The sequence below is a fragment of the Gobio gobio genome (assembly GCF_949357685.1).
Source record: "Gobio gobio genome assembly, chromosome: 13".
NCBI classification, from domain to species: Eukaryota; Metazoa; Chordata; class Actinopteri; order Cypriniformes; family Gobionidae; genus Gobio; species Gobio gobio.
The window spans coordinates 45,045,015-45,058,672 of NC_137106.1; the positions used below are offsets into that span (position 1 = coordinate 45,045,015).

The 13,658-nt window shown below is 38.1% G+C and overlaps 1 protein-coding gene across 1 annotated transcript in view; it reads right to left on the minus strand.

Annotated features, from left to right (window-relative positions):
• col12a1a (collagen, type XII, alpha 1a) overlaps positions 1–13,658 on the minus strand; it is a 111,405-nt gene that overhangs the window by 93,443 nt on the left and 4,304 nt on the right. The window contains exons 3-13 of the mRNA XM_079832663.1: positions 9,978–10,094; positions 9,746–9,886; positions 6,585–6,632; positions 5,553–5,816; positions 4,496–4,660; positions 4,247–4,420; positions 3,860–4,150; positions 2,921–3,523; positions 1,439–1,717; positions 1,076–1,348; positions 707–976 (exon numbers count right to left, since the gene is read on the minus strand). Coding sequence (XP_079688789.1) covers positions 707–976; positions 1,076–1,348; positions 1,439–1,717; positions 2,921–3,523; positions 3,860–4,150; positions 4,247–4,420; positions 4,496–4,660; positions 5,553–5,816; positions 6,585–6,632; positions 9,746–9,886; positions 9,978–10,094 — 2,625 coding nt within the window. The remainder of the gene's footprint in view (positions 1–706; positions 977–1,075; positions 1,349–1,438; positions 1,718–2,920; positions 3,524–3,859; positions 4,151–4,246; positions 4,421–4,495; positions 4,661–5,552; positions 5,817–6,584; positions 6,633–9,745; positions 9,887–9,977; positions 10,095–13,658) is intronic.

Genomic DNA, 13,658 nt, shown 5'->3' on the forward strand with positions numbered 1-13,658 from the left:
TACTGACAGTTTGGAAGAATAAGCCCAAATGGACTCGATTTCAAAGCCGCAATCCCCTGTTCCGGTGCACATATAAATGTCAATGCAGAATGATGGGTTAAAGCCGTTTCACAAGGGAAAATGTTTATTTAACTTTATATTCAATTTTTTTTTTTTTTATTTAGGATAATATATTTTGTACCCCGTAATTTCCATGATCTAAAGAATTAAAAGGCTTTCATTTGAAAGTGTGTAGGTCTACTTGCATTATTATGCTGTTGTTATATTATGATTATATATTCAGTGGCATAAAAGAGTCTAAAAATGACAATAATATCGTTTATCGCAATTATTTCTGGAACGATATATCGCGAAACAAAAAGTAGTTATCGTGACAGGCCAACCTGTAATACCAATATTCATCCGGAGCAAATGAACGCTGGTATCGTGTGTCTAATCTGCCTAAAATAAGTTTCAAATATTTCAGTATCGTTATGTATCGAAAAATCTATATTTTGAACAACATTACATTGCACTTAGTTTATTATTTCAGATGCCTTTTATAAAAGACTACAAATGAAAAATATATATATCATATATCAAATTCAACCCACCAAAGTGGCTAGTAGGGGTGACTGCGTTACACGCCACTTCTGAAATATACACGCTTCTGGCAGGTTGGCGGGTGTTAATGTCAAGCCCTGTTTGTAATATGAAATACTCTTACCTTCCAGAGTTGTGCCTGTTCCCATAAGTGGAGCTCCAAGGCCAGATGTATAGCGGGCACTAACAAACAGCTCATACTCGGTGTCTGGCTGAAGATTCTTCAGCAAAGCAGTTGTTGTGTCTCCTTTAACAAATATTTCTTTCCTTTCCCCACCATCAGGTTTGTAGGCCACATTATATTGAAGCACCTTGCCTGGAGCAGCCCGCCATGAAACCCTCATGCTGGACACGGTCTCGTTGAAGACCCTCAAGTCCCGTGGAGAGCCCCGAACTGAGAGAGAATAACAAATATAAGATTAAATGACTCCTTTTGGAATTTCAAGAGAAAAGAATCAGGAGTGAAAGCAGCAGATCCTCCAACAGTGCTGACCTTCTTTAGTGGTGCCCTCAGTGTCCATGGAGGGACCCATTCCACTTGCATATTCAGGGTACACTGTTACACGGTAGGTGGTGACGGGGAGCAGTTTTTGCAGCACAGTGGTGACTTGACTCCCATCGGTTTCTGCTTCCAGTTTATCTCCTCCACTCACAGGCTCATAGAACAGTCTGTACCTCAGCACAGCTCCTGGAGCAGCTTTCCACGACACCCGGAAGCTGTCCACGGCCTCCTCGCTCACCATGAGGTTACGGACAGGGCCTATCTCTGAATTACGAGAGCAAAGCGTGTTATCAGTCAAACGCAAAACAAAGTTGTGTATGTCAGAGATAAACAACTTTGAATATGTGCAAATACCTTCTAAAGTCGTCTCCTCGCCTATCAAAGGAAAGCTGTCTCCTTTATCATACTGGGAAATGACATAAACCTCATAGGTGGTCAGAGGTGTGAGATTGGGCAAAACTGTAGAGTAGGAGTCATGAGGAATCACCAAAGAGATGTAGTGTCCAGTTATGTCAGCCACTGGTTTGAATCGCACCAGAAAAGACAGGACATCCTCTCCATCAGTAATCCATGAGGTCCTGAAGCTCCTGGAGGTCACCTCAGAGAAGCTTAGCGACTTTGGTGGAAGCAAACCTGTGGGAAACACCATAAGTTAAAGGCAAACATTTTTACAGTGTATACGTTTATCCTCTGACTTTCAATGCTTTGAGTTTGGGCTTGCTTGCTTATTTTCTCTAGGAGGACCTTAAAAGCATTGCAGTTATAAATTCTAACTGTACATGAAATGACAAAAATGTGTGGTGAGTAACAACAATTAGGGGCCAAGCACCGAATGTGCTAAAGCCCCTATTGGAATTGTAAGTTTACTTTATTATTATTATTTTGGCCAATGGGAGTCTATGGCAGCACTATGAACAATGCGTAGGAAAATTGTGAAAATTGGCACAATTGTAGTAATGAATAGTAATGACTATCTCTATAGTGCCACCACTAGTTCAAAAATTCTAACTATACTTCATAAAAGCAATAGAAAATAGAAGAAACAATTAAAAAGTAACAGTTAGATCCAAAATTGCTATATTTCACACTTTTATTACAATGAGTCCTAAGTTGTTATATAGTAGTTTTAAGACTTAAAGACTTAAACGAATCAAGGTGTATGAGTGGTGTGCGGTGTAAAGCAAAATGCAAGAGGTTTGAATATTGTTTGATCAAAACAAATGAGTGGCAAAAGTTTAACCATATGAATGTACAATACCTATAAAGTTCCCTAAATAAATGTTCTGTTTAAAAATAAAATGTCCAATAATGGCCAAATAAAGTGCTTGGCCCCCCAATGGCAGCATTCAGCTATATTTTAGCATTATTTTTAGTATGATGATAATGATTATTTATTGCTCATGATGTTTATTGTGCCTAAGCAGCCCTTAACAGATGTTTCCAGAGTTTGGTACTTCCATAAATATTTGTGTTATGAAACAATATTTGTAACTGTGATTTTGAAGTAGGGTGTGTTCCTGGATCACCATTTTTTGTTGGTGCTGGAACAACATTCCCATCAAACAAACACAGTCTGAACCCTATCCTAAACTAACCATAAAACTACCCAGAGTAAACTGCCTATCAGAGGGAATAGACTAGGCTGATAAGAATGTTGTTGAAGCCCCTAGCCCTAACCTTTACACTTTTCTCATTCCTAAAATGTTATTGGATAAGAATGTTGTTCCAGGAGCATCAAGGCTGTTAATCTTGCTTGGAGAAATCATGGTAAGCTCACACACATACGTATGAACAGAAATTTCAGAAAGAAAACCATAAACGAAAGTTGCCACATACTTCTTTTCTTGATGTTATGGAGCTCCTGCTCAATTCTTAGACAGATGGATGTGGTCAGTTCCTTGGAGATCCGCTCAAAAGCATCAAAGTCTTCCACCTCAAACACATGGTTATCAGCAGGAGCATTGGCAATCGCCTCCAGCTCGGTGCGCACAGCATCCTTGACTCCCACGGCAAAAATCTCTACGTCTGTATCCCTTAGTTTGTTGGCAGGGTCTTTGAAAGAATCCGAGGACTTTCCGTCTGTGATGAGCACCATGACTCGCGGCACGTTATCACGAGCACCACGGGCTGAAATGAAGATCTTTTCCCTCACGTAGGTCATGGCCTTGCCAGTGTTGGTGGAGCCTCCACGATAGGGGAAGGTGCGGACCGCCTTGACCACAGCTGCAATGTCATGGTGCTTGTTCAAGGCAAACTCAGTGTGAGGATCCCTGCTGTACTGAACCAAGCTGATTTGCACTTTGTTGGGTCCGATGTCAAAAGAATTGACGAGCACTTCGATGAAGGCTCTGACTTTAGCAAAGTTAGCCAGTCCTATACTGTACGAGCCATCCACCAGGAGGACAATATCAGCTTGGACATCAACCTCTAGGGAACACTCTGTAGGGCACAAAACGCATAATTGTACAACATATTTGTCTGATGGAAATTTTAATTTTGGAATGAGCATTGGGAAGGTAAACAGATATCAGCAAGGACCAGTAGGACCATATCTGTGAGATTTAAGGCTGGAATTCACTATACGACTTTTACCAAATATATACTCTGGAGGAGTCAAATTGTTGTACAAAGTATTCTTTGTCATTTTTAGAGCTTGAAAGCCCCTGGTCATTTTGAGACTAAATAAATGTAAATGATGACAACATTTTCTTTCTAGGAACTATTCTTTTAAACTCAGGATGGATACCATACACCTTTGAGTAGTTAGCATCTTACCTGTAGACACTTTCACAGGCTGGGTTTTTTCTGTGACAACTTGTGGTTTACTAGGGGTCAGACCTTTGAGGGCAAACAGACTGATCTCATACTCTGTCTCAGGGGACAGGTCTCTGACATTGGCCAAGGTGAATGTGGGCCCTGTGTAGAGCTCCTGCTTCTTGGCACCAACAATTAAGGGGAAGACCTGCAGCTTATAGCCTGTGATTTCGCCAGGAGACGAATCCCACGTAATTCTCATGGATTTGGAGGAGATATCAGTTACTCTGAGGTTCGAAGCTGGTTCAACAACTGCAAAAACATGGGTAGATGATTTATAGATCTTCCATTAACTGGTCAATTCTCTATGAGTTTAGCTAGATTATGAATGCTTGTGGTTGGTTGTACCTTTCTCCTCGCTTGCAAAGACTTTTATCTGCTTCTCCACACCGGAACAGACCTCAGTGATGAGCTCCTTCTGCACTTGATTGATCATGTCAAAGTTTGGAACATTATAGACATGTTTGCTGTGGGGAGTGGAGGCCATCTCCTTCATCTCATCCTCCTCTGCTCCTTTGATACCTGAAGACATGAATTGCCGCTTGAAAGAGAGTTCCATATTAGAGATGCATATTCAACAGATGTGTAGACACATACCAAGGACAAAGATCTCTACTCCAATTTTCCTCAGCCGTTCGGCATACTCCCCTACTGGGTCTTGCGACTTTCCATCTGTGATGATCATGGCCACTTTTGGGAAGCCTTTCCTGGCTCCAGCCGCCTCAGTGAAAGTGTTTTTCACCAGATAGTCCATTGCATCACCTGGTTGAGCATGTAAGACACCAAGATACAAATTTGCACATGTTGAATGACGCTACGGAACCTTAAGGTGATAGTTCACCCAAACATATAAATTCTGTCATTAATTACTCACCCTCACCAACACAAATGAAGATCTTTTTGATGAAATCTAAGTCATTTTCTCCATTGATAGCTAGACAACTTAATACTACAAAAAGTTCATAAAGAGATCGTAAAACCAATCCATATGCCTAAATCCAATCTGTTCATCATATAAAGTGACCATGTCTCATCAGAAAATTTGGACTAAACCACTCAATTCATAAGGATGATTTTTACGGTCTCTTTATGAACTTTTTGAAGTGTCAAAGTGTAGTTGTGTAGCTGTCAATGGAGGGACAGAAATCTCTCAGATTTCATCAAAAATATCTTCATTTGTGTTCGATGAACGAGTTTGGAACGACATGAGGGCGAGTAATTAATGACAGAATTTTTTTTTTTGGGTGAAGTATCGCTTTAATCGGGTTGGTGTTAAAATATACCTGTAAACTCATGTTTGAAATTCAGACAATAGATGGCATTGTGAGCATATTTTTGCCAAGTAGGACCTAGGACGTGTTGCTGCATTACCTATGTGTCACCGCAATTATTTTGCATGTTTGTTTCATGATGTTGGTTATCTATACTGTAAGCACTTTGGTCAACTTTCGTTTTAAATGTGCTATATAAGTAAAGTTAAAATTGATGAGAATGTTATTCACTAAAGCTAACCCAAAACCTACACCTTTACCAATACCCCAAATCCCCTAATGGTTGATTAATGTTGACTATATTTGTTCCAGGACCAACAAGATGTTCATCCAGGAACAATTCCTAATTGGCAAAATCATGGTATGGTAAATCTTTTACACACCTGTCATGGTATTACCACCCTTATAGGGCAGATTTTTAATGGCTCGTAGGACATCAGGCCGTCTGTAATGCGTGTTCAGGTTGAACTCTGTCCTGGTATCTGTGCTGTACTGTACCACAGCCACTCTGGTCTTATCCCCTTCAATGTCGAAAGCTCCCGCCATGGCCCCAATGAAACTCCGGATAAATTTAAAGTTTTCTCTTCCCACACTCCAAGAGCCATCCACCAGGAAAACCAGATCTGTGATAGCACTTACTGAACACTCTGCATGATGAGGAAATGAGAGGAAAGGCATGAGAGAAAGCCAAATAATATCATGAGAGCATACTATCTGCTACAGTCTTCATCCTTTCGCTTATTTGTTTTGACACATTAATAAGCAATAAATGTTGTTGCTGTTAAATAAGCTGTCTGTTTTACACGTGTTTATTTTGCAGCTACACTTACTCTATTATTAATGACTCTGGCAGTGTCCTCCAGCATTTCCACATTGCAATGCAATGGATACTTTCAATAAACATATTTCTGTTTCTTTAGACGTGACTAACTTTACAGTGAAATGTACATCTTGAGAACTGGTTTTCTGGAATCTCAGTGGGATTTTGTTTGGCTCCAGTACTCATGATTTGGACTCACAAGAAAAGGAGTGAAATTGGGTCAGGACCGTAATCCTTTCCACTGGTTTTAAACATGATGTCTGAGTGTGTGAGAGTCAATGAATGAGGCTAGAAAAAACCTCAGCCCTCCTCTGTGTTATAACAGCCACTTCTAACAGCACAAAGAAAATGTTTCATAAGCTCTGATTCTATTTTAATGCTTTTAATTAAAGGCAATTTGAACATTGCCAACCACAAGCTTGAGCAATCTTTCTTTGCGAGCTGTAACAAGTTCATAAAGCCTACAGTGGTCAAAAGAAAAAAGTCTAAAGGAAAAATGTGATCTAATTCATTGCATATAGAGTTCCATTTCATAGGTGACAAGAAACAAGAGTATCTGGAATGATGAAGAAATGGTTTGATTGAATATACTCACTGACAGCCTCTGACGGCTTCCTTGTTCCACTTGTGTTGCTGGATTGAACTGTAATAGGAGAAGATGTTAGGTCTGTGTCTTGAAAGCTTATGAATCCTTTTGGCAAATGGATTTATCACATCCAATTATTAACAATACTTTGTTGTGTAATTTTGCTTAGTAGATCTCAAGATCTCTTTCTTTCGTAAGAAAATGAATGGTCCTTGCTCATGCAAATCCTCAAAACCTAGAGTTTTGTGGGTAGATGAATGGGTATTGCTATGCATTTACTAAAGTACTCTGAACGTTTTTAAGTGTATTGCTATACGCGATTCTCAGAGTATTGTGGGTTGTTGCATTATGGCTTAATATGTATATCATGGCCGTGAATTAACAATTTGTTCCAATGACTTACTAATACATCAGCACATTTTACTCATTCGTTCCCTCGTTTTAAGTAAATTCAGTGCACGATATAACAAATTGTTCCCTTATTTTACTAAATTGTGCGCACAATATAATAATTAATTCCCTTACTTTACTAAATCATGCACACTATATAATAATTAAATCCCTCTTTTAAGTAAACGTGCACCTGCTATAATAATTTGTTTCCTTGTTTTACTAAATTGTGCACACTATAAAATAATTCGGTAACACTTTATTTTAGGGTTCAATTGTCGATATTAACTAGTTGCATATTAGCATGCATATTACTAGGATACGCATATAAATGCCTTATTGGTAACACTTTATAATAACTACACGCTATGAAGCATTAGTAAAGCATTAGTAAATAGTTAATTCATCATTTATAAAGCATTAATAGACATTACTAAGCAGTTTATAAATACAGCTATAAATGCTTTATTCTTGATTTATAAGCATATCTATAATGTGTTTAATAATTGTATTTTCATACTTTATAAATTATCAATTTATAATTTCTAAATTAAGTATTACATTATTTACGAACCAGTTATTAAGGAGTTTTATTAAGGAGAATGTCTATTAATGCTTAATAAATGATGAATTAACTATTTACTAATGCTTAACTAATGCTTCATAGCGTGTAGTTATTAAAAAGTGTTATCGCCTTAGGGTATATGATCATATTTTACATCCTTAATCCTACCCAATACCTAAACTTAACAACTACCTTACTAACTATTAATAAGCAGTAGGAGTTTGAGGCAAAAGTCATAGTTAATAGTTAGTTAATAGCAGAGGTGGGTAGTAACGAATTACATTTACTTCGTTACATTTACTTGAGTACATTTTTTGGGTAACTTGTACTTTTAGAGTAGATTTAAAGATGGGAACTTTTACTCTTACTCAAGTAAATTTCTTGTGAAAAAACTGTACTTTTACTTAGTTACATTCGGTGGCGTTGCTCCGTTACTGTCAAATGGTAATAATTATATTATATATATTAAAATAAGTGAATATGACTTTCGCAAGTCTCGCGAAACGTTGGAGAGGCTGCTTCGCGAGAGGTTGCTACGCATCACCCGCTTATAATTAGCGCGCGTTTAGTCGGAAGATGTGTGTGAGCTACGGGAGGCAGATTGCCCGTGGCCTCAAGTTCAGTCTATGTTTTCACTCCAAGATGTTAAAAAGAATAGTTTCATAATGCGATGCATGTTGTGTGCACCAAAACGAACTGACATCTCTCAGCATACAAGAATTCCACCCTGAAAAGAACATGTAGCGGTAAGTGTCACAATGATGCCTATATTTGAACACTATTAACGGTCATTTGGTAACTATGGGGAATTTTCCCTTATTATAATACTATTTCACACACTGTCCCAGTGTTTTCCTCATATGCGCTCTTGTGCAAGCAATGAATCGTTTGAATCCTCCAAACAACACGTCCACGAACAAACGTTCTCATCTTCACATTCACATATCCTTTTCTTCACAAAACGAAACAAATTGAATAGCCTAATGTGACGTCTTGCATTTATACACAAATCCGGACAGACACCTGTCTGAAGTGTAGAAAATACATACAAATAAAAACGGTATTGTATTTTATTCCTACCTAAAGAATAGCCTATATACTTATACAAATATAAGAACAAAGTATGTTTTAAAAAGAGCTCTAGTTAGCCCAGCACACCATTAATTTACACTGTTTAACCATTAATCTCTCACACACACACACACACACACACACACACACACACACACACACACACACACACACACACACACACACACACACACACACACACACACACACACACACACATATATATATATTATATATATATAAGGTTCATTAGCTTACATTAGTTAACATGAACTAATAATGAACTGCACTTATAAAGCACTTATTTATCTTTATGTTAATTTAAACATTTACTAATGCATTATTAAAATATTGTTAACATTAGTCAATGCACTGTGAACTAACATGAATAAACCATGAACAGCTGGATTTTTATGAACTAACGTTGAAAAAGATTAACTAATGCTGAACAGAGGTGTTGTTCATGGTTAGTTCATGTTAACTAATACATTAACTAATGTTAACTAATACAACCTTATTGTAAAGTGTTACAGAGAGGTGTGTGAAAGCTCTCCAAGTAGCCTGAAATTCAGGGTTTTCGCTTATCAATCAGATCGAAAGTAACTAGTAACTAACTACTTGAGTAGTTTTCTCATCGAATACTTTTTTACTCTTACTCAAGTAAATATTACGATTGTTACTTTTACTTTTACTTGAGTAAATATTTCAGTAAGTACTTGTACTTTTACTTGAGTACAGATTTTGGCTACTCTACCCACCTCTGGTTAATAGTGAGAATTGGACCCTAATCTAAAGTGTGACCAATAATTAATTCCGTCATTTTGGGTCCACAATATATATTTTTGTCCGCATGTCATGTGCAGGACTCTATGACTGCTGAATAAAAAAATTAAAAGTTTGTGACTTTTTATCTCACAATTCTGACTTTTTTTCTCAGAATTGGGTGATATGTCAGAATTGAATGCAAAAAGGATTTTTTTTCCTCAGAATTGGACTTAATAACTCGCAATTGCAAGTTTCTATCTCACAATTCTGAAAAAAGAAGTTTGAATTATGAGAGATATAAACTTGCCATTTAGTCAGAATTGTTACTTACCTTAACAAACAAAACTCAGAAGAGAAAGGGTGTAGAGTGTGCACTTACTTGTTAATTGTCCAAGAATAGGGATACTTTCTTCCGCACCATCAAATGAATTGATTGACACAGAATAGTCTACATCTGGAGTTAGATCCGTGATTGATGTGTTTGTGGCCGAGGCAGGAAGAGTAAAATCTTTAGAATCATCTGGAACAGATAATGAGATATCAAAGTCAGTCGAAGCTGATGCAAAAGACATGCAGATGCTGTAATAAGTGCAGCTGCTGCCATCACGCACCTGAGTCCGATATTACTTGTATTCTGTAGCCCCGTATCTGAGACGCAGGCCTCCTCCATGACATTTGCACTGTGTTTTCATTTAGGATTTTAAATTTCAAGTCTGAAGGAGGCTCCACTGCAAACAAGAGGATAAAAGAGTCAAGATTATGAGAAACTGCCATATCGGAACTAACAGGAAATTTTGAAGATGATTTTTAACAACCCCAACGACAAACACTTCAGGACTGAAGTTGACTCGTTTATTGTTGGGCAAGACAAACACAACCAAGAGTGAAGATGACAAAACACAACATAAGAGGGTGACGGAAGCCATTTCGGATCAAATGGCCTTTTCTTGAGTTGCATAACCTGGAATCTCATGGTCTGCAGCTCAAGCAGAGAAGAACACATTTCAAGACCGATCACAAACAAAACGTCATCCACGCCAATCCATGTGCAGACAACCATCCAATACATGCTGAATGCAGTCAATACAAGGCATGCCCGTTCACCGGAAACAGAACTCTAATCATATCCATTCCCAAGATATTGATTATACAATGGAATCGAGTTTTCAAGATGTCAGAGATGTCCAGATGGCTCTGTCAAAACAAAACTAAACATATATGTTATATATACGCTTTGTATATATACATATATTCCAACGAGGCTATAACGGGTTTTACTAAAGCCACACATCCATTGCAAATCTCATAAAAAGAATACACAAGTTGTCGTGACAGACTTTTGTGTAGTTCCTTTTCACACAGAAGACAACACTCCTAATTGGGAGGTTTGAAGGAAAACGTACAATCACGCACATGAGGAGAAAATCTATCCACATTCGTCTGATGGTCGAAGTGTCATGCACGTGTACATGAGAAAGTTGCTTATCACACTGTTTCCATGTACACAAAGGACAAAACAGAGAGGCTACAAATGTATTTCAAAATGATATTCAGTCGTAGACATCATTGACATGCAATCTACATCAAACCGTCGTGGATCTCATCTCAACCCGGTGGCGATCTACGATGATGAGATGTCCACTTACAGTACGCACTCAACATCCATGTCACATCTGCATGCATGAATGCTGATGATTGATGTAAATCTCTGCTGTCAGGATAATGTCTTGAATGCAAAGAATGCAGAGGAAAAACAGGGAATGCAGGTGATCTCATGCAAAATGTTACCAATAGAGGACATTAAACATGCTTCATTTCACAGGAATTCGTTAGTATGTTTTACCGACAGAGTGCAATATTACAACAGTGCTTAGCACACTTAAAAATAAAGGTTGATTGAAACTTTAGCGTTTTTTGGATTGAAGTTCTTATTGATTCGTTTCTTCAGATTTAATACTTTAAGACTGTAAAATATGTCTTTTCTTAAGTAGTGTTTTGTCTTGTTTTCCAGTACAAATATCAAAACTTTTTTCTTGAGAAGCAAAATGACATAAGATATTAAGTCTTGTTTTCTGAAAAACTGCATCAACGTTTGGTGAGTTATGCTTAAAACAAGAAAAACACGATTATTTTTCTCACACCATTGGCATTTTTTCATGTTTTAAGCATGAGTAAGAAGTAATTGACAACAGGCAGTTTACTTACAGTTTATTAGAAAAATCCATGTTGTGACAACGTGTTTTTACATTGCTTTAACTAATCAAAATAAGTTAAGCAATGTTCAACTTTTTGTTTAAGTTATACAAGATTCAACTTGTTTTTTAAAGTCAGTTTAATGTCATTTAAGTTGAAATTACTTAAACATCCAAAATTATTGTACTTAAAAATTTAAGGCAACTTTTTTTTTCTGTGTATGGTTACCACACCTCAAAACATTATTAAGATGGTGTATTTCGAGACATTTGTCAGGTTTTGTCCTTAAAAATCTTGTGTATAGGACTAATTTTCTTTTGCATCTAATCCCTTGAGCCACTGATAGCAGACTATGCAGTTATTAATGCAGTTATAAGAGAGAGAGAGAGAGAGAGAGAGAGAGAGAGAGAGAGAGAGATAGAGAGAGATTAAGTGTGTGTGAATTATCTGAGTCTGTCTCTCAGTGTTCAGCAGCAGCGTCTCTAATAGCGAAACTGTAAGTTTATCTGCTTCAACAACAGCACCTTTATTACCTCGCTAGTAAGAAATGTCATGTAGCTTTTAAGCTGCTGAAATATTTTACTGATAAAATCGTCAGAGCAGCACAGACAACATATTTCTGTGCGAGTGTGTGTCTTTTAAAACAGCAGTGACAGCGGCATCAACGGATTGCTGCGCTTCGGTGGCAGCCATTTTGAATCTAAACAAAAAGCTGCTTGCCGTCGCTTCTCTATCCATGCTGTATGTGTGCGTTTGAGTGGGAGAAAGGGAGTATGTGCTTTCTGTACATAGTAAAACATAATTTTGTGGCAAAAAACATGGAAATAATTAGTTGTTTACTGTATTTATTTGCTTGTTCAGTGTTGTCGTAGGTTCTGTTTCTTTTGCTGTTGTCGGCTTGTCTGGCTATCACCAGACCAAGCTCAATCTTTTAAGATTGAACATTAGTCTGGGGAGTCTCCCAGACAGCAACACAGTGTCAGCCCAGATCCGGCCCACATCTGGTACGCATTAAATCCTCATGTACCAGATTTGGCCCGGATCTAGGCCGACACTAGTTTGCTGTCTGGGCTGCTCTGTATTTTCTGCTGCACAAGAGGTGTGATCAACGGGCATAGTTCAAATGAATCTGTACGCAATTGGATAGTCCTTCAACCAATCAGACCAACAATCCGGGTGACGTACTTTGCAGAGTGGTCGGCAAACACATAATTATTTTGTAGGAATTGTTCCGGGACAAGTTTCTGTTCCGTTTTTTAAAGAAAACTTGCCTTTGAAATCTCTTAAAACAGCAGCGACAGCGGCATCAACGGGTTGCTGCGCTTCGGTGGCCGCCATGTTGAATGTAAACAAAAAGCTGCTTGCCGTCGCTTCTCTATCGTCATCGCGTTAAACCCGCCAATAGCGCGTCAGTTTGTGATTGGTCCCTGCAGATTTGTATCAAATCAAAAAAGATTTAAATCAAATCGCCGGCAGAGCGGGCTGGGTTTACCCAATCTAGTTGTCGGCTGAAATAACAGAAATCATTTGGCGTAGTGATATTGAATTGTAATGCGGTCAAGACCTGCCTGGAACTACTTTAGCCGTGCATTTCCCTGAGCATTTTGTTTATATACGTGGCTGTTGAATGCTTGAATCTGATTGGTTGACGAACATTCTAAGGTGTGCCATCTGTGGAAAGGGTCCATAGTTGCACACCTTAGAACGTTCGTCAACCAATCAGAATCAAGCATTCAACAGTCCTGTAGTTTAAACTCATTTTAATTCATTTTTCAGAAAGCAAGACTTAGGAGCAGATTTACTAAATTAGCGTGAGAACGCAATTACAAGAAAGTGGCGATGGGAGTGGACAGTTCAGTGCGTGATCTACTGACGACACGCAAATTAACAGACGCAGCTAGATCATTTCCATAATTACTAGCGCAATCTACCTTTAATCTTGCCTGGTTTAAGACAAGGATTTTTGGGCGGATAATTACACAAACCCCAGTAAATTGACGAGCACAAACCTCTCCTCCGATAAATACAGCGTCTGAAAGGAAAACTCCTACAAATGCAAATGCAATAAGGTCAGCCGCAAAAAATAACCCTGAATTTTC